The 23,824-nt window shown below is 34.4% G+C and overlaps 3 protein-coding genes across 4 annotated transcripts; 1 reads left to right on the forward strand and 2 right to left on the reverse strand.

The window, feature by feature from the left end:
- The first annotated feature begins 1,260 nt into the window (after positions 1 to 1,260).
- LOC132175077 (uncharacterized) lies at positions 1,261 to 4,494 on the forward strand. Of its 2 annotated transcripts, none has more exons than XM_059586892.1 (6): positions 1,261 to 1,436; positions 1,554 to 1,668; positions 2,610 to 2,967; positions 3,203 to 3,686; positions 3,769 to 3,824; positions 4,143 to 4,494. In XM_059586892.1, the coding sequence occupies exons 1-6, from the start codon at positions 1,394 to 1,396 to the stop codon at positions 4,185 to 4,187; spliced, it is 1,101 nt and encodes a 366-aa protein (XP_059442875.1). In that variant the 5' UTR covers positions 1,261 to 1,393; the 3' UTR covers positions 4,188 to 4,494. The 2 variants fall into 2 exon arrangements, with proteins under 2 accessions (XP_059442875.1, XP_059442876.1); XM_059586893.1 differs by having other exon boundaries at positions 1,265 to 1,436; positions 3,203 to 3,680.
- A 1,512-nt stretch (positions 4,495 to 6,006) lies between these two features.
- Positions 6,007 to 12,344, reverse strand: LOC132174773 (ubiquitin-conjugating enzyme E2 2). The gene is made up of 6 exons (XM_059586448.1): positions 12,130 to 12,344; positions 11,021 to 11,163; positions 10,858 to 10,883; positions 9,682 to 9,771; positions 9,512 to 9,600; positions 6,007 to 6,357 (listed from the first exon to the last, which is right to left on the reverse strand). The coding sequence occupies exons 2-6, from the start codon at positions 11,143 to 11,145 to the stop codon at positions 6,229 to 6,231; spliced, it is 459 nt and encodes a 152-aa protein (XP_059442431.1). The 5' UTR covers positions 11,146 to 11,163; positions 12,130 to 12,344; the 3' UTR covers positions 6,007 to 6,228.
- Positions 12,345 to 14,816: 2,472 nt separating this feature from the next.
- Positions 14,817 to 18,508, reverse strand: LOC132175907 (WRKY transcription factor 72A-like). The gene is made up of 5 exons (XM_059587997.1): positions 18,378 to 18,508; positions 17,756 to 17,833; positions 17,119 to 17,631; positions 16,864 to 16,977; positions 14,817 to 15,936 (listed from the first exon to the last, which is right to left on the reverse strand). Exons 1-5 carry the CDS (start codon positions 18,486 to 18,488, stop codon positions 15,151 to 15,153), a joined length of 1,602 nt encoding a protein of 533 aa, XP_059443980.1. The 5' UTR covers positions 18,489 to 18,508; the 3' UTR covers positions 14,817 to 15,150.
- Between the last annotated feature and the right edge of the window lie 5,316 nt (positions 18,509 to 23,824).

The raw sequence follows: 23,824 nt of genomic DNA on the forward strand, positions 1-23,824 counted from the left end.
TTAACGCTCATTCAAAAAGTTTCAAAAGTAAAGATTAATTAAAAAAAGGCATGATAAATACATATTAAAATAATGGAATTGATGGCATTATATTACTCATTTATAAAAAGACGACGTGAATGGAAGAGGGGAAGAGGGATTAAATTTAGGTGGCTTTAAATGAGAATAAATGTATTAATTCAATGCTTAGGCAACTCAAAATGTCATATCACATAACGTTTTCCTAAAGAAAGTTTTATTTAAATGAAGAACTGTTTATAAATGCTAATTTTTGATGGAAGAGGGATCCATATGAGATCATATAGCTTCCAAAAAAGTTACAATGCGATTAATAAGTCAATTTAATGGAAAATTTTCTAAAATTCATGAGCATTCAATTGATGTCGGTAAGAAAATGTGAAGAGTCTCTTAAAAGTTTCTATACATTAAATGAAAGCATCCCATTAAAAGACTGAAGAGATAATTCTCTTTTCAAAACTGTGAGAATGAACAAGATTTTTCAAATTTATTTGAACTGGATAATATTCGATTTGTTATATTATGTGTGTATTTTTTTTTTTTTACTTTTTGATAAGATAAAAATACTCCTCCAATATAACTAAATAGATATTATTCAGATAATCGTAATTGGAGAATGGTAGTGTGTGAAATTATTACGATAATAAAATTAAATAAATGATAATTTTAATGAAGATTTCCGAATGTTGGAGTTGGACTCATCGATCCGGGCTTGTCCAACACAGAGCCCAACGTACAGAACCCATTTGACCAAAAACAAAAACAAAAAAAGAGAGAGAGAGAGAGAGAGAAAAGAAACGAAAGAAATGCCAACCTATCATCTCAACCGCAAAGCAGTTTCAACGGCACTGATTTGAAATTTGAATTTCAAAATCAAGAGCGTCTTCTCTCATTCTTTCAAACGCGCGTGGGTCCCATCCCAGCGGCCAGCCGTTCAAAGATGCCTAACCCTCCAAAATCATCAAAGATGAAAGACCGTTGTTTTATTCCGAATGCCGGGATAATTCCCCCCGCCCCCCCCACTCTCGAAGTTTCCTCACAAAAGCTACTCTCTCCGTGTGACCCCCACGTGTCGTACACGTCAACAAAAGCCCGCGGAGGCTGTAGCGCGCGCGAGCGAGTAGTCCGATCTTTAAGACGTTGGCGAGTGGGATGAGATGCGTGAGTCGGAAAATTTGAGTTTTGTTGGTGGTGGGGTAGTTCCTAGGATTTCCCGCCTAAAGGCCATTTGGCAAACGCACAGGCAAAGAAAGAACAGAAGCGGATTTAGATTATAAAATCCGCTCTTTCTCAGGTTTCAATCACAAATTAAGAATTATACGATTATTCTCAGAATTCCATTTTCGTGACCTCAAAAGCTCTCTCATACAGAGACATGGAGGAGCCAGTGAAGGACCAGAGCCAGACTCCAAATCCTGGTATGAAACCTTTGCTGTACTCTCTCCCTCTCTCTCTCTCTCTCTCTTTCTCTGCTCTGTGTTTGGAGGTTTTTCTATCGTTTTTTCGAACTGAGGCTGTGGTTTGGGATTTTTTAGGTAACGTAGGCGCGGGGAGACCGAAGCTTCAGCGGTACCCGCTGCGGTCGGGGGCGAAGTCCAAGGAGGAAAAGCCACCGGTCGCTGAATTGTCAAATCATTCTGCTTCCAAGCGGTACCTTGTTTTCCTTGTGTTTGTGTTTTTTATGCAACTGTTTACGTTGTTTTGTCAAGGGTTTTTGATACTTGTATTTGAGGATTAGCGCTGATTTGATTGGTTTTGTTAGAGAAGGATTATTGGGGAACTTGTGCTTAATTTCTTTGGTGAAAATAATTGTCATGCTTTTGACACGCTCTTGGGTATAATATGTTTAAGGGCGAACTCTAAAGGTCTATGTATTTTGTATTAGCTTACTTAGATTAGAATAGGTTTATTGTTTTGCAATGGTGGCAGTTTTGGCAAATTGCATGCTAGTTATTGCGGTTGTTGTAAAAAGAGTGAAGTTAATTTAATGGTGGTATCATAGTTGATTTCTAGACTTTGAAAATAAGTAAGTGTAGGCTCTGTAGAGACTGAGTGAAGGCTCATCAGTGAATATAATGTCCCTAATATCATTTGGTATCCTTGGGTGTTTTTGTGTCCTCGAAATACCATGTCTTGAGTGAAGGCGCCCTTAAGATGCTTGACAAAAATTCTTAGCACAAAAGTTTACCAGAGTGAAGAACCTTGCAATTCTCCAGCTCGTGTGTGGCAGAAAGAATCTGTGCAATGTGATGCATTTTTTCTTTTGGGGTTGGGGGCGGCAGTGGCTGTTAGTTAAGAAATGTATCTAAACATGATTACTCTTAATTTTCCATGGCAATATATACATATTTGATGTTGTTAGAATATTGATTATATGATTAAATTTACTATTTCCTATCAATTTGAGATTTTGGGATAAATGGCGATTTAACAAATATTAGATACAGATTGGTACTTCAAATGTTGTGTTTCACAGTGATATTTTTTGAACTAGACCTAATATTTGTATCATGTAAAATGTTGGTCGCAATATCCGCAGTTAACTAATGGCTTTGAGTGACAATTGGTTGATTTTTTCTTTTATTTTTCAGGGGTATCTCTACATCAAGTGTAAGTAAAAGCGTTGGTGTTCTTGATCTATCTAGCAAGGACAAGTCTGCCAAGCCACCTAGAAGGCTGTCTATTCCAGCCAAGTCCACTGTCAGTCCAGTCCCAAAACTAGGTGGCAACATCACTCCAATTTCAGAGGTTAGAACGAGGAGGTCTGTTACTAGTCAGGTGAAAAGTGATACACCTGTTTCTGATGTTTCAAGATCAACAAGCCGAAAGAAGTTCAGTGTTTTGTCGTCAGCATCTTATTGGCTATCGCAGATTAAGCTCTCTGAATCTGCTGCTAAGCACTCAATTTCACTTGGCTTTTTCAAACTAGCCTTAGAGGCAGGATGCGAGGTATACTTTGTCATCTATTTTCCCAGACTACCCTGCTTCTGCACATTCAAATGCAGGTTTTATTTGAATTGTTGCAGAAACTTCTTACAAAAGTCAGCCTCCTATTTGTGTCATGTGTCCTTTAGGATAAGCATTTGCACCTCAATTCACTTTGTCTTTCCTTAATCTTATGCAAGACTTGATTTTAATCTGCTTCAGTATTTTGTTTTCTCCTTGCAAATAATATCAAACTCAGCCTCTTCAGCGAATGCGGGATGAACTCAAGTCCTATACCCAGCGACATAACAACCTCAGTGAACTTGGGGAGCTTGTGAAGGAATTATTTGAAAGGTATAATATATCAGAAAACATTGAGCAGTTGCAGGTCTCTGAAACCATTTCTCAGGTGCCTGAAGAGGGAACTCGGTCATCTGATGATGATGTTCAAAGCTCCTCTTCTACTGGGGGAACTAGGAAACTGAGGCCCAGGTCTTTGAACACTGATGCTACTCAAACTTCTCCAGTCGCTGAATCAGCCAAGAAGGAAACTATTCAGAAGAGTAATCGTGCAACCAGGACAAGGGGATCTTTAAATAAGAATTCTGTAAATTCAAGACCTGTTTCAGAGACTGAGGGTAATAAGTCGCTAAAAAAACCTGAGAAGCCAAATAAGGTGGAGTCAAATAAACTAAAAGACAAGAACAAGCGGGGAAAGAAATCTGCTGCTGGAACAGGCAAGGGTACCTAGTTTTTTCCTTTTCTAATTAGTTATGTATATATGGATTGGGTAACTTACAGATTGTGATTCACTGCCATCCACAGTTCAAGTGAGCACTTTGCCTGCCGAGGATATGCCCCAGGAAAACAAAGAAAATATGGTAATCCTAATTTAAATAAACATTAGCTTATAGTTTGAGTTTTCATATATTACTCTCATCTTGAAACAAATTTTTTGATTCCAAGGTTTTGAGTGGTCATTTGATTTTAAATGGCATGGTAATGTAGGTAACATATATACCGTTAGATGCTATGAAATTTAATCTGGACCATACAATGATTCTTCTTCATTTCTACCTGAAATGGAGAGGATTTTGTTCACTGCTGTATTGTTAAGATGCATTCCTATATATCAGAATTTTCAGGTTATTAGGTTCTATTTTTATCAATAAATACTGTGCATTCCTCTTCTGTTTTAGGATGCTCTCTCAATGGAAGGGATCAGCCCAACTGAAGTCTTGTAGTAGAGATTCTGCAACAAGACTGCTGGACCTTGTCATTCTCATTCTCTTGGATTTGTCTTCAGTGTCATTAAGTTGGGGCTTTTCATTTGTATAGAAAGGGTTGAAGGTGATAGTGTTTCAGTCTGGTGTGTGGAAGATGATTTAAGTTTTCATTTATTGGTGGGTTTGTTTGTTTAGTATAATACAGTTGCTGGTGAAACCAAAGTGTATTTGACTCATTAAACTTATTTACTATTCGTCCAATATTCTGTAATTTTTGCATCCCAATTTCTGAAAGAGCAAGTAAAAGCACCTTGATTGACAAACTCGTTTACAACTTGTAAAGATTGGAGCACGTTAATATTATTTTTAATGATTAACATGACTCTAATTACATGCAGACATGTGTAAGCATATGGTAAAAGAGGTGTAGTACTTGAATGGCTGCAACAGTTTGAACTTGAGGGAAGTTTGATAATCATAACATAAAACCCGGACCTTATTCAAAAATTGATGACCTTGTTGAGTTTGTAGTTTTGGAGAATCTAGACTTGACCGGATTTTCCTAAATCTGTTTGAAGCATTGGATCTAAATGGCACGAGAATTAAATCTTAAGCATTAACATTTGAATTTGTTCTGCCTTAACTTTTTGTAGACATTTATATTTTATAGGATGTATTTTTATCATTTTGGGTGGCAGAAGGGGACTTTGGACATTGCAACCCTAATGTTAGATTGGGGGGAGAAAGAGACATTTAAAAAATTGAAACATTGTGATAAATTGCAAAAGAGTCCTGCTATCTGGCTGCCAAGAGTCAAACAAGTGTCTGCCAAAGTCTGACGTGGCTTTATTAAAAAAAAAAAAAATTGTAGAAATCTCTCTCTCTCTTCCCCCATTTCGTATTTTTTTTGTTAGTTAAATTTTTATGAATTAATATTTAGTTTTTAATGCTTCAAAACTTGTTTTTGAATTCAAAACTAAAATCTAGGGATGAAAAGTTAACCTTTTAGGGATGGTATCACCTAAAAGAGATTCAATCATCTTAAATTTGGTGTTAATATCTCAAATTTGAATTCTCCTTTAATGTTTCTCTTATTTAATTAAAAAAAAAAAAATTGTAAATGTCTGACGCTTGGCTGCCTTATGGCAGTCGTAAATCTCTACTCATTGCAAAAAGACTGGTAGTTGTTAGAGGAGAGTTTCTCCTATTTAATGGGAAGTCTTTTGTGGCATGATCACAATACTCAAGTGAGCCTGATTAAATGGGAACTCTCTTTCTTCGCCGGACTAATGATGTTTATTGCTTTTAAAAAATGGAGAAAAATTGATAAAACAGGAAAACATTTTACTTTTTGTTTTTTTTTTTAAAAAATCGATATTCTTCATATTCGGCTAAGATCAATCAATTGTACATGCCGCCCCAACTTTGCCAAATCTTTTATCATGAGATGGATACGAAACTATGTGGAACATATTCATTGGAGATAATTAAAATAATTAATCAAAAGAAATGATATGATATCAATGAATAAGCTCCACATTAATTAGGTACCTATTTTGTGGTAAAATGTTTTGTACCCATAACATTTCTCTTTTTAAATGATGAAGAAATTCCTCAGCATTAGACTACTCCGAATTTATTCACCAAATCCAAAAAAATTTAAACAAGAAATCCTGATTTATTTTTTCAAACCTAACATTTTGACGAGCGACATAGGTGTAAATTATTTGGTCTCTACTTCCCCACGTATGTTATGGGGAACTTCTTGTATCTATTTTGAAATCTGTCCACAGCAACTTTTTTGTTGAAACAACTTCATAACATTTCGCTCAAAAAAAAAAAAAAAAGTTCATAACATTTCAATGTAAAGTTATACATGAATTCTATTTTACATGAGCACAACAACACACAATGCAGCAATTCATATTTAAATAAAATAACAGGCCTAACAATTGTTTGCACAAAATACAAGATCAAAGTGGATAAGTTTGCACAAATTTTTTTGACCGGCAATGTCATTTCAGACACTCATGGGTGCCCTACAGAGGGGCCAATGGAGTTAATCTGCTGTCCAGCTCTGCTCCACAATTTCCCTAACTCTACGGTTGTACTCCCGCTTGTTCTCGCTAAACATCCTAGCCGCTTCGGAATTTGCAGGAGAGTTGGGGTTGGGGTCACACAGCAGCGACTGCAATAAGAGAATGGCATCCTTTAGTATTAAATCATATAGTTGGTGCTCAGTACCTTAACAGTTCTCTATCTAATGTTGTTGGCAGCAGCTTCATTAAATGATAATGATCAGTTTAACATTTCAACAAGAAATATGAAATCATTTCCATATGTTGTAAAATGGTGCCAAAAAAGATGAAATACAGACGTAGGATGACAGCAAAGGCATATGCAGCAGTGACTGGCAATCTAAAACTCAATTATGTACATCTGTCATTGCTGTGCTTGCAGCACAAGATATAGGTACAAGCAATGCTATATTTCTAATTGGGTGATGTTAAACATCACGCCCGGCGTGATGCACGCCGGGGTGATTTGTAATTTTAAAATAATTAAATAAAATATTTTATTATTATAATTATTAAAAAAAAAAAAGAAAAAAAAAAAAAGAAGTCTGGCGTGCATGAACAGTCATGCACGCCGGCGTTCTTAGTATCATGGCCCTTTCTAATTATGAGGAATGCTAAAAACCACATTTTTATTTCATAATTATCTCTTAATATTGATGTGGTTGTTCCAACCAATCCTTGAATTAATTATTGTTAGAAAAAAAAAAAAAAATTTCAAAGACTGGTTGGGACTGTTACATCAATATTGTGAAATAATTGCATAATAAAAATGTGGTATATAGCATCAATATGCTAACTATTACACATTTTCTTAAACTAATAATAGTGAAAAATAGTTCCCAAGGAAAAGTGGCCAACATAGGAACTCTATTTATCTCATCTTACATTTCAGCTTAGTCATACATCCGACCAATATAAATTATTTGCAGCCTTATCCAATAGCACGGATATCAATTCCCCTCCCCTCCTATCCTCTTTAAGGTTTGCCGCATGTAAGAATTGAATTGGAATGCAATTTTTTTTTTGTAAGTAATGTTTTGTCCCCAAGAGGAGGGAGAATGAAAAATTCGAACTAGTGGCCTATACTTCATGAGACATAGTCTATAACAAATTGAACTACCCTTTAGAGACATTAGAATGCATAATTGTAACCATGGTCACAACTGGTGGAACAAGTCAATCATATAGGTCCTTTCCTTTATGTAGCCCTAATCCCTGAAACTGAAAGCCCCACCCCTCCTCCCATGTTATTCAAATTTCGAGCAACTCCCCAAAGTAATCAGACTTCAAAGAGCTAGGGCTAGAAGGCTATTCTAAGTACAAAGAATTATACAGGAGAGACCTAAACAGAAAAAGATCAAGAAAATCCTCAAAGCTAGAAGAATGAAGACAATCAAAGGTTGTTGTTCCTTAAGGTAGCATTTCCAATGTTACTTGGTTCATTTCAAAGATGCTTCTGTGGCAGATCATTTCAAGTTTACTGGGTGATTCTCCTCAAGCCACGAGCTATTAAATAATCCTGTCGGAGTGTTGTTCACAAAGATAGAGAAATGTAGTGAAGAAATACACTATACTATCCAGTCACACCATTTCTCCCCAAAGCCAGTCTCTCACCAAATACAACAAAAAGCTCCAAGTCGTAATCATAAACCTTTTCAATATCCAAGTTACAAATCACACCCTCCTCCCCAGATTTGACCCTGCTATCAAAGCATTCATTAGCAATTAGAACCGAATCTAGAATTTGCCACCCCCAATGAATGCATTTTGAGAGTTGGAGATGATCTTCTCCAAAACCATTTTCAACCTATTAGCACGAACTTTGGCTACAATTTTGTAAACTCATCCTAGAAGACTAATAGGGTGAAAATCCTTAATATCAATAGCTCCTGACTTTTTCGGAATTCGAGTGATAAAAAGTGGCATTAAGACTTCTTTCAAACTTGCCACTAGCATGGAAATCTTGGAAGACCTTCATCGTATCATCTTTTAGAATGTCCCAGCATGCTTGGAATAACGCCATAAAAAAAGGTCACGGCCTTGGGCCTTATCATCGTTCAAAGCTTTCACCACCTCAAAATCCTTGAATGTGTTTTCCAATCAATTAGCCTCTACCTCACCAATGGAGTCAAAAGAAAGGTCATCCAGTTGAGGCCACCAATTGAATTGTTCAGTATACAAACTACTATAGTATTACACAATGTGCTATCTAATCTTGTCTCAGCCAAAAAAATAGTTCAATTGGAAACTTCGAATTTCTTTAATTTTTACTTCTTGAGTGGCCAGAGTTTAACCAAAGTCCTAGTTTAACTCTTAACCAGATCACATTTGTGTATTTTTGTGAAGATCGTGGTATCTTTAAAAAAAAAAATTAGTACGTTTCTAAATATCCTAATGGCATAATTCCAGTATATCCATGGCAATTAGTTAGATTATGGTTTATATTGTATTTCCTAGCCTCAGAATCGGCAGCATTACATATTAGGATAATCAACAGCATTTACAGACAATATCAATGGGGATGATTCAAATTTCCAAGAACTAAAATAGGTAAGATGAGAGACGGAGATAAAACACAACAAAAGCTTCAATGAGAGCTGCACTATGTCAACAAAAAGCTGAGTATCTGTAACTTATCAAAAAAAAAAGCAGAGTATCTGTAGAAAAAGATGATAATTGTCAAGAAATCATGAAAACAACTTACTAGAAAAAGGATCAACAAGGCAATACTGCTGTTTTGGTCGGGAACCAAAAAAAAAGCCTCTTCATTTTACAATAGAGTCCCACGGAGAAAGGATGAAAGTAAATGATTGATCAAGTTAAAATGTTGGAATAATAGTTCAATGCAGAGCTGGGTACTTAAAAAATGTGCGAAGTACTATGGGGATCGAATGATATACTTATTTGCAATGCCTACAGCTGGAAACTTTACTGGAGGTGCAGACAAGGAGTAATATAACTCTTTCACTAAACAATTAATTATGTGCAACAAGGTAAACTACACAGCGCTGGTCCTGCCAAAGGAGAGTCCTAGGAGGCGTTGTTTGAACATGATTCTAAACTTCAAAACCAAATCAATGTACTTATGTATGTCCATATCCAACAAGTTTTGCTTGCTCAACTAAGCTGTAGAATCTGACTACTGAAAGACATCTTCTAAATCGAATTAAATACATGATGTACGGAATATATGCATCTGCTTCGCTTATTCTTACAAAACAGTCAGCAACACTTCAAATACAATAATAAAATATTATATTGTACCTGGATAGATGTAAGTATAGCTGCCACATCATATATAGGACTCCACTGATTTTGTAAAATATCCAGACAAATACTTCCATCGGCGTAAACTGACCAAATACAAAAGAAAAATTGAAGTCAGTAACCATAGTTGGTTAAGATTCAATGTGTAAGTGCCTCATACAACTTACTATTTGGATGAAACATTCGAGAAACAAATCGCACTGTCGGTGGTTTGTTTGGGTAATCCTCAGTGAACTGCAGAGTCAACTTGAACGTGCCTGAATAACTCAAATGAAAATTCATTTATGTAGATTTAGATGTTAAGATAATGATAGGAGAAATAAGCATATCCCTATGCATCAATGAATGGGGGAGAGGGTGGCGGGGGAGGAAGAAGAAACCCAACACACACACACACACACAAGTATACAACCCCTCCCCCCAAAACACATATAGAAAAAAACAAAGATCCGTTCAGCAAAGAATCTTATTCCTTAAGAGATCATACGGAGAATTCCAAACAGTTCAAGAACACAATGAAAGACTGACCAACACTTATCTTAACTAGAATGATCTGGGAAACAAGATGTATTGAGTTGATTTCATAATATACCACTACTGTTTGTGTAGTCATATTCAAAAATCTAACTTTTAGTATCAAACATATGGGAACATGGTATTAGCAGCACAAGAATATCCACACGGGTTGAATGATGCATTTCTCATGTGTTCATATCTTCATGATGCCACATAATTATGCACCTGAGCACCTCAATAAATGGAAAGAGCAGCTCTTACAGACTTAACAGCTAGATATACTTAAGTAAATGAAAATCTCTAAAAAAATTAATATTAGAAACCAATGACACAGGCAATACAATTAATTTATGCAAATCACACTAACAAATAAGCTTTTGTAAACAATGAAATCAGCACCTTAAAAAACAATTCTTACAAAGAATAACCAGACAGTAGAATATCATTTTATCTCAAAAGAAGTATAGAAAGAAACACAAACACATACAACGCACTGCTGGGTAATACAGGTTGTGTATATAAAAGAGAATTTTGAAATCCCTCAAATAGGAAACTATTCCACCATGTAAAACACCGGTTTTATAATATGGATTGCAATGTAAATGAACAAATTAAGAATAGAAAACAGAAAGAAAAAAAAAAGGCCACGCATCATGGACACTTTATCTTCAAATACAATGGAAAGTAACTAGGATTTACCGTGTACATTTCTATTGGGTGTTGAAGCAAGCAGGAAATGTATCAAAGAAATTAACATGAACATAATCCATTTGATGCATTTATACTAGTTTATTCAAATAAAAGATTCAGTGCAAGTGTTGACTCACCTCCATCCCACGGAGTATCATCAGGACTGCAATCCAAACCAGACAAGAAACCAGAAATGGCTTATCCAACCGTACTTAAACATACTTGAAAAATGAAAATGAATAGTTAAACAACATAAGAAAAGCATAAGAACAGATCTTTATGCACTTTCTCCCAGCTTACCCAAAAATAACAGCATTCCAAAGCATAATATTGTTGTCTTGGGGTGCTCCACTGATGCCTGCAGGTGGATCTTGTTGCAACCTCTTAAAATCTCTCATCAGCCTCTTCCTAGCCGGAGTCGACATCGTCACCACCTATTGATCCTGGCAATCACCAAAAACAAAAGAAAAATAAGCAAATAAATATACAAATCAACTCAGTACAAGTCTCTCCAACACCAAGGGCTTATTTTGGTGAAACCGATAACAGTTTTTTTTTCCCCTAATAGCCACTTTGGGATAATCATTTTTTACATGAATACGAAATTAACTCAAGGCAACCCAATTTTCATGAACCACCAATCACCAAATGTGTCCAAATTATATATATATATATACACACACACAAAAAGTGATACCGCAAATACAATTATATATCAAACTTGCCAGTACTTATATCACCAATTCACCACGATACAAAGAATTGAAATCAAGTTGCACACACAAGGAACATAACGTACAAAAACCAGTGCAGGACCTTGATTGTACCAAGCTCCAAATTCAACATTTACTTTAATTCAGGAAATTTGTCTAGTTCTATTTATTCCAAACTCAAATACACACACACAAAAAGTGATACCGCAAATACAATTATATATCAAACTTGCCAGTACTTATATCACCAATTCACCACGATACAAAGAATTGAAATCAAGTTGCACACACAAGGAACATAACGTACAAAAACCAGTGCAGGACCTTGATTGTACCAAGCTCCAAATTCAACATTTACTTTAATTCAGGAAATTTGTCTAGTTCTATTTATTCCAAACTCAAATACTAATGAAATCATGTTACTACTCCGGTACCAGCGCTTCCTTAATTGGAACGGGAAATCCAAAACCCCAAATCCTAATCCGTAATTGTGCCACGGATTTCCAAGAAACGAAAAGGTCCCCGAAGTTAGGGTTTTGACCGTCAAAAAATCAAACACGAAATTCAGATTATTTTCTCTCTGCGTCTCTAATCATCCACCCGACCAAACCAAATGGATGTAAAATTAAAGCAAATGAAACAATAATTCACAGCACATAGCACAAAAATCAGAAAATTCTTTGAAGTTGGTCTCACCTGGAAGTCGATGCGTAGAGAAACTCCGGTCTCAAAGAGTAAACGCTAGGGTTTTGATTCGGCTTCGCTCGTGTACGGGCGAGAAGAGCATGCAGAAGAAGTAGGCTTCTGGGAACCCAATCAGATCGAAGCCATGGGTGTAGACAAGAGAGAATCTATCAGAAGCAGAGAGGGAGAGAGAGAAAGAGAAAGGGGGAGAGAGAGGGAGAGATATTATTGTTATGTTATTGGGATGTGGTTGGGTATTGGTCTAGTCAGATTGTCCCCACTAGGCCACCGGGGATTTGGCTGGCTTTGCGCGGTTTACGTTTGTCTAGGTGCGGTTCATGACATATTGACATGTACAATGGTGGCTTTTGGACCAGGATCCCATGGAATTATAAGTGCATTTCAAATTCTGGAATTTACGGCCAGATCTCTTGAAAGAGATTAAATAATAATAAAATATTATTTAATTTTTAAATAAAAACTAAAAACCAAAATAATAAAAATATATAATTTTTCTATTTATTATTATTATTTTTTTTAATCATTTTTCTATTTATTATTATTTGGCCCTTGGGGTGATTGAGCCACCGTCAACGGCCAAACCTGAACCACATTCAAGGGCTAAACTCTTTTTTTTTTTTTTTTTGGACTTTTGGCCCTTGGGGTGGCCGAACCACTCCCAAGGCTACTATTTGGCCGAAGCTACTCCATGGCCAAACAGTGGCACTTGGGGGTGGTTCGGCCATCCTCAAAGACTAAACCCATTTTTTTTTTTTTAGGACTTTTGGGCCGTAGGGGTTATTTGGCCACTTTCAAGGGCCAAATAATAATAAATAAATAAATTATATTTTTTATTATTATGTTTTTTTTTTAAAAAAAAAAACATTAATTAATATTTTATTATTATTTATTTAGTGGGACACGTGGCATCACAGAAGAGAGCCTAACCGTGAATTATAGAATCTGGAATTCACCCCTAATTCCAGGGCCTTTTTATTTTTAATTATTTTTAATTATTTATTCAATACGGAAAAAAAAAATTGGAAGATGAGGGAATGGACTCCTAAGTCCTAATAATTAGGGGTGAATACTGATTTGGTGAGTGTTAGTATTGGCATTTTTGCTTACCGATTTATAATAGTTGGTTAAGCTAATTAATTAACTGACATCATACTGATAAGGAATAGTTTCGACTTTTTCGATTAATCAGTTAGTCGATTAATAGGTGATCGGTTAAGTCAGTTATAAGTTTTTATATTATGATTTATCAATTTCCTTGTAACTACAAAATTAGTAAATAATATGTTTTATAAATGAAAAGAAAAAGTAAATTCATGTAACATGGACCGAAATGACAACCACAAATCAGTTGGACAACACACAATAAGGAAAGTTATCAAATAAAATTCAAAATTCACTTGAGAAATGGGTTAAGTCGGTTAATTGTCGGTTAACCAATAAAAAAAATTTCTACCACCTACCAAACCGATGTTGAAACAATATTTTTATTCCACCTACCGACTGTCGAAAGTCGGTCGGTGATGATTCTGTGGCAGTCGATAAACAATTGGTAGGCAATAAACGGTTAATTTGTCCACTCCTATTAATAACAAACCCAAACAAAAGAGACCATTACCCAAAAGAAAAAAAAAATATATACAATACAATACAAAAAAACTGGTCCATTAATAATTCCAAATGAATCAAAACCAACCCGGTCCAGTCCAGAAGAACTTGAGGCTGTCCTTATGTTGACAGATAAATGTTATCCACATGTTGTCTTCCCATGTTGCCCCAAGACATTGCGTTAATGGGCCCAGAAGAACTGAAGTTGAGACTTGTGGGGGAGTCTTGTTTATCTTTTTTCCGTAATTATTTAGGCCCATAACAAAATTTGGAGATGGGGCGGGCAGGCGGGCGACCCGTTGTCGGCTTATTCCAACAACGGGTCGCCCGCCTGCCCGCCGAATATATACCGACCAAATATAAGAGTCGAGAGCCACTTGGAAAACGTGCATTTTTTTTGGCGATGATGTATTAATTGGCATGCTATCATTGAATCCAGGCCGCGTTTAATTGCATGCAATGATTTTGTTGACTTTATCTGTTGAATATATCCTATGAATCTATGTGTTGACTGTTGATATTGAAAAGGTACCTATGTGTGGGGTTGTATTCCTACAAATTTTCTGGCCAATGGCAATAATTGTAATTAAGTTTCTTTTATTTTGGTTGTTCCTTGAGCCCACACCGAAAAGGTTCAAAAGCTCAAATCTTGGTCAACAATGTAGGAAGGACAAAGTATTTCTCTAATCTCTTTAATTTGGTCTATTAAATTACAATTTAAACACGTTAATTTAATAGACTAAGTTATAAGCAACTTGGAAAAAAACTTCATTCATGAAAGAATATGAATATACCTATACGTACCCACACTTGCCATTGAACACGACTTTATGGGATATGCAACATGACAAATATTCTAGCATCTATTTTTGCCGAGTTAAATATTTCATTTATTTATTTATTTTAATTAAGAGTTGATGAAGCATGCCAACTTAGCGAAGATGTACACAAGATAAATGGCATAATGCAAAGACACGCGAAACATACAAATCTCTTGTTAATATGCTGCTCAAGAGCAAAACTACATGAGTAGATATGTAGTTCAAGCAACCTCTTCTAATTGGTGTGAGCAATATCTATATTTCCGTGGGTCGCGGTAATAATATAGAAAAACTATAAACGTGTTACAATATTTCACATTTGAACAAATGAAAATACAGTTCCGTAACGCAATTGCAACCATTTATTCTGTCAAACAAAGATTAATTCTTTTTCTAAGCTTTATGTGAACTTCATACATATATGCCGAATCTTCAACGTGTTGCATGCGTCCCACTATATATATATAAAATCTCAAAGTCAATTACTTCCACTTGCTTGCTGTCATCATCTTCATGCACAAATTTCTTCTCATACATCACTTCTGGCCAATCAAGACAATATAAACAACAACATTCTAATGAGTGGTCAAAACTCTTTGGCATTGTCTCTATTATCACCGGGAGACGTTGACGCACTCTTGGGAGCAGAAAACGGCAACGAAGGTGGTAGAAACGACATCAAACTTCCCGGCGGTGAGTTTGTTGAGTGCGTTTTGTTTAACAAGCTTGACGCACATCCACTCCCATTAGTGCCAATGATTGTGGTGAGGGCAGCTGCTAAAGCGGATTGGAAGCTGGGGTCAGCTGTGATTGCTTTTGTCGCAGCAGCAATGGTGTCTGGTAGAGGGTACTGCTGAGAAGGAGGCATGGGATTCTTCTTTTGCATGTATGACAGATAGATGTTATCCACATGTTGTCTTCCCATGTTGCCCCCCCAAGACATTGCGTTAATGGGCTGATGATGATGATCAGAAGAACTGAAGTTGAAGCTTGCGGGGGAGTAATTGTTATACCTTGGAGGATAGTTTGAAGAGAATTTGTTGAACTGAGATGAGGCGGAGGAGGAGGATGGGGTGGATGTGAGGTCAAGAGTGATTGTTGGGAATGTACATGAAGATGAGTAAGAAGGGTTGGATAGGTAGACTTGCTTTGGTTTTGAATTATCTGGTAGATAAAAGTTCAAGCCATGGAGATCGGAAGCGGTGATGGTGGTGGCAGGTCGGTCGGAGCTCGACGACGACCCTGACAAAAGCATGGAAGCAGCGGCTGAAGTGGTGGAAGCCATAGCAGTGGCTGACATCGGAAGCGGGTGGTTATGTGTTCCTTCGTAGGTGGTGATCAAGATGGACATGTCATCAGCACATCTTTGCACCTGAAATTGCATATATTGTCAATTAAAGAGAGTATCAAAATTTAATTTGGAAATGCAAAAAAAAAAAATTAATGGCTTTTGCAGCCAACTAAAATTATGTTTTATTGTCCCCAAGAGGTAGCTTAATCGGCTGGGACCACGTCTAATGAAGCAAAGGTCACTAGTTCGAATCCTCCCTCCCACTCTACGGATATGTTAAAAAAAAATAAAAATTATGTTTTATTTGTTCCTAAAAAATTATCTAAATGAATGTCATATTAGTCAATCATATTATTCAAGTACACATCATGACATTTTTTCAAACCAAAATTAAAAATACTTTCACTTTTCTATGTTTTCTATAAACTTTTTTTTAGTATTTGTCCGCTATGATTTTTTTTTTTAATTTTTTTGAGGAATTGTGACAACTTCATTAATATCAAATAGGAATTACAGGTTTCTCAGAAACAATGAGTTCCTGGATACAAGTAGATGGATTAGAAAACGTTTTGATGTGATATGTATATAAGAGATAACTATTTTTTGTGGGATTCACATTTAGAAAGTCTTGTGTTTTGAATATGCTAATAATTTTGAAAAAATAAAAGATGTAATTAAGTGTTTTAAAAACCTTTATTTGTTTTCATAACCGTTACCAAACTAGATGTAATGATCAGTAAGTAATTAATGCTACTATTTACACTAATTCATCACACATATTCTACATGGATCGACATTACTTGTTTTAAGTGAGTTTTTCATTTTTCGTTAGTACTTCAAAAATAAAAAACAAAATTCAACAAATTAATGTGAAATGACTGTTTTATAAGTATGAGGTGTACATAATTTGTCACACAAAATTTTGAAGTTATAAATTTGAAATTTGAATAATTTCTCAAAGACAAAACATGCATATACCGATATACTTTAAACTATAAATTTAAGTACCTGTTTTCTTACTGGGCATGAGGGTGCAACAGTACAACGATAGTATGCTCGAGGGCATGGGTTTCCTTTGGCAATCTTTTGTCCATATTTCCTCCATTGGCATCCATCATTCATCTGAATATATATAAAAAGTTCAAAAAACACATGTTATTGATCTTATGAATGAATAATATTATAGATCATAACTTTGTTTTAATTCATATTAATTTAGAATAAGCTTCAAATTTCATGCATGGATGATATTTAAATACTTACTGTTGGAGTATCACATCGAGCCCTCACAGAAACCCTAGCTTTCTTCACCGGATTTTGCTGTGAAACCTCATCATCGCCAATACTTCTCATCGTCTTCAGAGCTCTACCAGCAGTTTCATCCTTTGTTTCTTCAGAAGTACTGTTAAAAGGGCTTGGATTCCTCAAAGATTCACTTAATTCTCTTGATTTAGACAAATCGAATTTGCAGTCCAGTCCAAGACTCAAGCCTTCTTTAGCTGCTTGTTCATCATGATCATCATCTTTCAATTGGGTAGAAGAAACTATCATATTCTTTTCCTCCTTTTTTGTGTCACTTGGAAGTCTTCCAAGGCTAAGGGAAACATTAAACTCCGGTTCTTCAATTTCTTGATGCTTGTTTCTCCCTTCTTGTTGAACAATGTCATAGAATCGCATTTGGAGGGTCTGGTAATCCTTCACCATTCGATCTAAATGCTTCTTTAGTCTTTGATTTTCTTCTCTCACCTCACCCATTTCTGCTCTAGCAGATTGAATCTGACCATCATATATATATAGAATTATAGTCTGATTTATTATTCATCCTCTCTTACATATAAAAAAAAAAAAATAGAATTAAAAAAAAAAAATTTAACAAATCATGATAAGACTTCTAATTTACCTTTTCCTTTTGGCTTGAAGAAGATATTATTGAGTCAGGTACTCCTGAAGATCTTCCCATATTAGTCAACGGTGTCACCTGTCGGAGCATCATCATGGTTAGAAGAAATCCATCAAAATAAACAATCATGTATATATATATATATATATATATATATATATATATATATGTGTGTGGTGAATATGGATTCATATAACTAGGGTTTTTCGAAAGCTATTTGAAATTATTTCATTTTTATATTCATAATTATTATATATAGAAGAAACACAAATTCATATGAATTGAATTCTGACCAAATAGGAGTAAAAAAGCTTAATTAATCCAAGGATCCATTGATGAGAAGGCCGTAGATCCATTAATCATACTTGGAAATTTGATTTATTTAGAAATGAGAAGAACTCTAGGTTATATATATACTATAATAAAATAGAGCTACTTATAATCATAAACCAATTGAAGAAAATCCTGCTTGATGCAGCTTAAACCCTTTTCTTTATAGGTCAATCAATATATTGGATCGAAAAAATCAGAAAAGAAGAGAAGAAGAAATTAAAAATATCTAAAATCAAATTAATCCACAATAAAATTTCCAAGAAAAGAAGAAGAAGAAATTAAGCTCCACCTTGATGACTGCTGTCTCTTCTTTAGTACTGCATCCTTCTTCATATCCTTTCTCCTCCTTGAGCACTACTCCACCTCCATGACCAGATCCTTCATTAGCAGCAGCCTCCATAGCTCTCCTTATCCTTTAGTTTTTTCTTCAAACTTCTCTGGGTAGGTCTCAGCTTGCTCTCCTCTTCTTTTATACAGGCAGCATGAAGTATTTGACCCCGTTTAGAAAGAAGAAAGCTAAGATTTTCACACTGATCCAACGCGGACAAAAGGGTACCACTGATCCCATCCAATTGCCCTTAAAGAAAGAGTTGAACTTATATTAAATATATTCATAAAATACAAGAATTCAACTTCAAACGTTAGAGATTATAACATGTCAGAGAGAGAGAGAGAGGCAGAGACAGAGAGAGAGAGAGAGGCAGAGACAGAGAGAGAGAGAGAGAGAGAGAGAGAAAATGAGGGGAGAGCTTTAAGCCGCAATGTTCGGACCCCACGTAATACTACTACTCCCATCGTTGAAGTTTCGTACATGACAAAAGTCACAAGGGGATTGGTTCGTGGTCAAAGTTTCGCCACCGTCGTGTTACCACCGGTGACCGGATCGGAGATTTTTTTCTTTTTGTAGGGTCAGTTTAACATGGGTAGGGGGTTTCCTCGTAAGAAGATTGAGGTCAAACTAAATTACCCAAAAGGAAAATAAAAACATTAAGGTCAAACAATTGGGCCATAGGTTTCAGAGTAGTTGCTCATTGGTCCATGCATTCGACTTTATTCACGTTCAATCTCAAGCTTCCTGTGTGCTACTACTGGCCTCCTTGCGCAAATTGTCTGCTATCAACATCACTAAATCATGTAAATATGTGATTTTTTTGAAAACTTACAATTTTAAAGGTTAAATTGAGATTTTAAATGCCAAATTGCAATTTTATCAAACGCGTAATAATGTTACTAAGCGTTCTACTCGACTAATGTTAAAAGGAGGACTAGAATTCTTCTTAAGTCTTCATAAATATGATGTAACTTTTAAAATCACTCACCATTAAATTTAAAATGATTATTATTGAATTTTAATCTACGAATGATTTTAAAATTCACAACACATTTGAGGGGACTCTAGCTAGTCCTCATTCTAGCAGCATTAGTCGTTCTACTCTATGCATGCAATTATTTTACAACTTTTTTTATAATATCTAACACGTGTTAATATGCGATTAGAGACACATTAATTAGCCACTAAAAGAAAATTTGAACATCCTTCAATTAGATTATATGTCAAAAGTTGTAAAAAAGTTAGAAGTCTAGTATTTTCCTTCCTTGAAATTAGGTTAGAGGAAATTCTTCAATCAAATCTATTAAATTGACATATATTTGTACTTTTATTTACATTTTTAGTAAGATTATCAGAGTATGTGACTCTCACATACTCTAAAGATATATATCAATTTAATAGACTAAAATAATAGAGAAAATTTCACCAAACTCAATTTAAAAGAAAGTTTATCCTCAAATATTGATGAGCATAACACATGTATTGAGCTGACTTTGAAGATTCTTTGAAAGAGAAAAATACGAATGTTGTTTTCTAAGGATGGTTGGTCCTATACGATCTCTAGTCAAGTGATAAGGTCTTATACACTGATCAAGCCCTGTCATTTCAATGAGAGTGATTTCAATTTAATAGACTAAAATAATAGAGAAAATTTCACCAAACTCAATTTAAAAGAAAAGTTTATCCTCAAATTTTGATGAGCATAACATATGTATTGAGCTGACTTTGATGATTTTTTGAAAGAGAAAAATACAAATGTTGTTTTCTAAGGATGGTTGGTCCTATATGATCTCTAGTCAAGTGATAAGATCCTATACATTGATCGAGCCCTGTCGTTTCAATGAGAGTGATATATATCTATATCTCACATGTTTTATTGTAAATCTCCAATAAAACTCTACCTACCTGTTTCCAGCAATATAATTAAGATTCATATATACCATAATTTTTATAAAAATTATATCCACGTATATGCCATAATTGGAGAAATTTCCAACAGGAGGAGCTATACTGATCAGTATGTTTTATATATGGTGGCAGTAACACTACAGTCACATCTTTGAGTTAGGTGGTGATAATTAACGGATTTTTCAAGTTAAATAATAGGAAGTAAGGATGATTAAATAATATATAATTGAAAATGAATACAAATATATATACAATAGAGAAGTTGATTGAAAAAAATCTTAATTTTATATAGTTTGACTAACCATATATAAAAGTGAAAGTCATTGTTATTTTCCAATCCAGGTGGGATATCAGCATCCAGATCTTGACAAAGAACCTTATCGAACGATCGATCGATCTCAGTTTACTGTAAAGAAAGAGAGAAATGCAGAAAAGTACAAAGCCACCAAAATTGGCTTTTCACAAGGATTAATATTATTTCTTCAATCCCAGTAAGTTAAAATTTTAAATTGCAAGGACTAATTAAGTAATTTGTAGATCAGCTGAAGTTGCTCATAATAATGGTTATATAGAGTATGACGTGGTTGGATATATATGTCGGATGGGAGGGTAAAACTAGAAAATGAAGAGGAAAAATTTGACAGTATTAATTCGTAGTATTATATTAGTTATATGGATCTGCAACCTAGCTCTCATAGTCTCATGTATAATTAATTAATAAATTATCATTGCAATCTCAGCACAACTAGCTAATTAGGAAATAATTGAAAACTTCCATGCATATCTCTGCCATAAATTGAAAAACTTACTGATTCAATTCTGAGCGCAAGACTTGGCATTTATTTTATATATATATATAATCTCACGAGCCTACCTCAAGATTCAGTCTATCCAAAGCACGTAGTAATCTAACGTGGAACATGTACAACGATGAAACAAGAGGGGGTAACAAATTCATATTCGATGCCGAGTTGTATCATGTTGAAGCATAGGTATCAAATTATATAAGTAAATCATAATTGATCAACTAATCATTTAATTAAAATGGTCAAATCGATCCCCTAGTCTTATCCTGCTAGTTTCACGTTAAATTATTGAATCGTGTAAAAAATTGTTAGGCTTTAAAGGGCAATTTAGGGCATCCCATTAGATTTAAAAATTTTTCTTATTTATTCTTATGATTTCAGGTGCTTAATTACGGTATATGTACGTAGTATCATATATACCAAAGTCTTGATCCCAGTGTGTATATACATATGTGTACATGTGCATATATTTAATTAGAATTATATTAATTTATATATACACACATATAGTACTCCTCTCTCTCTCTCTCTCTCTCTCTCTCTATATATATATATATATAGCATCAATTACTTTGAGACTCGTCTGGCCTCTAATGAGAAAGATCTGCAGAAATTAAGCATATGGTATATTGGAAAAGCAGCAGTGAAACTATTTTACTAGCTAGGGAGGAAAATAACGTTAATATATGATCACTTTGTTAACACAATTTCCCTCTCTAATAAAATGATTTTGACTTTGTTAACACAATTTAGTGGAATATGAATTTCTATCATTTCGAAGTCAATCGGCAACATTATTTGACTATTAATTGTCATATGAGTTAAAATTTCTATCATTATCATATACTATAACATTAATATATAGGTGCACCGCTTTCCTGTTCTACTTGGATTTAAAAAACAGTAACAGCCTTATATTTAGGGAAAGGTAAGAAGAAAAAATAAGACGTTGAAAGAGTCAGCAGGTCTCCCCATGGCCATATATATGGCAAATGTGAAGGTCAGCTTTCAATTTTCGACGTTTTTGTCAAGTAGAACCCACTTGTGAATGCAAAACCGATAAGATTTTGACCTAGCTACTTTTATTCTTATACACACAACCTTTGAGATTCCGTTTTACATTCCTTGGACTCTCTCTCTCTCTCTCTCTCTCCATTCCAAACTAGGGTTTTTTTTTTTTTTCCTGAATTATTCCAAAATATATAGAAGTTTCATAGCTATTAATTACCTTTAATTTTTTTTTTATTTGTTAAATTTGAAGTCACTTTTCTTATTAGTATATCTAAGAATATTTCAAAAATATATATTTTATTTATTTTGGTTCAGCAAAATGAGTTTTATTTATGAACTCCCAACTCCCATATATATATATTATGATTTCCACAGGAGAGACAAAGAGAGAGCTGGTGGGCATGCGCAAACACATTACATTGATTAGGGTCATGATTCTAAGAACGTCGGCGTGCATGACTGTTCATGCACGCCAGGCTTCTTTCTTTCTTTTTTTTTTTATTTTTAAATAATTAAAATAATTAAAATATTAAAATTTAATTATTTTAAAATAATATTCTTTCTTCTTTCTTCTCTGTACTTCATTCTTACTTGTGATACATGATAAGCATTAATTAATTATCTTAGTCTACCACATGTAGGATATATATTAATATTTTGACTAGAGTCTACCACATGTAGGATATATATTAATATTTTGACTAGTTTATTTCTAATTGTGATCTAGAGAAATTGGTTATTTTTAAAGGGAAGAGTTAAGAAAAATTAATTGTTTCCAACCAGTCATACAAGCTTCATTAAAAGAGTTGGAAAAACAACTCAAATCAATAATTATAGCAGCCATAATGCATTGAAACAGGATCCTATTTCCTTTCCATTTCTATTATTTCATGGATAGATTTTAGATTTTTTTTTTTTTTTTTTTTTTAACATTTAATGGTGTACTTTTATTTTAAAATTGTGATACGTGTTTTATTTAAGTAAGTGTTACTCTATCGAGATCTGTTAAGTCAGTTGACGGAATTTGGCTGTAGGGACTAAATTATTTTTTTAGCAGGTTTTATGAATCTCTGAGTTCATTTTGATACCACAATGAGCTAATTGCAAATCCGGTAAACCACAATGACTGATTTTAATTTTTTTTCAAAAAAAAAAAAAGTAATAATAATCCAATAACTGATAAACACTACCACATCAGCCTAGTAGAATAAGAATTGATAGGTTTATTAGTTTAAGTCATTTCCATTCAATATATAATTTATAAATTCTTACTGAAAAGCTTGGCATGAAAAGCAAGACTTTACTATATCCTTGCATGAAAATCTTGTAAAATAATTAAAGAACGAATAAGATAAAGAAAGAAGTTTTATTTATGAATTTGTTCATATACACCGTATTTATACACAAAGCTAGGGAGACGACAAATCCCGTAATTCTACATATATATTTGGATTTAAGGATAATTCCATTCTCGTTTTTGGGGTCGGGGGATATTTGTCATTTTATAAGCGATTCTAGAGAACTTCATTTGCAACTTTATTAGTCTTTTTGGAGTGATAGCGTGGACGTGAATATATAGCCTTTTTTTTTAAAGTCATTACAAATAGTATTAAAACTAGGTTGTAACGACTATTGAGAAGATGATTAGTCCATATAAATAAGTAGATTATAAAAAAGCTT

This window comes from Corylus avellana, chromosome ca3 (genome assembly GCF_901000735.1).
Source record: "Corylus avellana chromosome ca3, CavTom2PMs-1.0".
Lineage (NCBI taxonomy): Eukaryota > Viridiplantae > Streptophyta > Magnoliopsida > Fagales > Betulaceae > Corylus > Corylus avellana.

Excerpts from the sequence above, each read along its gene's own strand:
- LOC132175077 (XM_059586892.1), top strand. The coding sequence starts at position 1,394 with ATGGAGGAGCCAGTGAAGGACCAGAGCCAGACTCCAAATCCTG. Across the intron at positions 1,669-2,609 it reads AATCATTCTGCTTCCAAGCG|GGGTATCTCTACATCAAGTG; the intron begins GTACCTTGTTTT and ends TTTATTTTTCAG. Across the intron at positions 3,687-3,768 it reads TGCTGCTGGAACAGGCAAGG|TTCAAGTGAGCACTTTGCCT; the intron begins GTACCTAGTTTT and ends TGCCATCCACAG.
- LOC132175907 (XM_059587997.1), bottom strand. The coding sequence starts at position 18,488 with ATGGAGGCTGCTGCTAATGAAGGATCTGGTCATGGAGGTGGAGTAGTG. Across the intron at positions 16,978-17,118 it reads CTCGATGTGATACTCCAACA|ATGAATGATGGATGCCAATG; the intron begins GTAAGTATTTAA and ends ATATATATTCAG. Across the intron at positions 15,937-16,863 it reads CATGCCCAGTAAGAAAACAG|GTGCAAAGATGTGCTGATGA; the intron begins GTACTTAAATTT and ends ATGCAATTTCAG.
- LOC132174773 (XM_059586448.1), bottom strand. The coding sequence starts at position 11,145 with ATGTCGACTCCGGCTAGGAAGAGGCTGATGAGAGATTTTAAGAGGTTG. Across the intron at positions 10,884-11,020 it reads TGGAATGCTGTTATTTTTGG|TCCTGATGATACTCCGTGGG; the intron begins GTAAGCTGGGAG and ends TTTGGATTGCAG. Across the intron at positions 9,772-10,857 it reads TGATACTCCGTGGGATGGAG|GCACGTTCAAGTTGACTCTG; the intron begins GTGAGTCAACAC and ends TGAGTTATTCAG.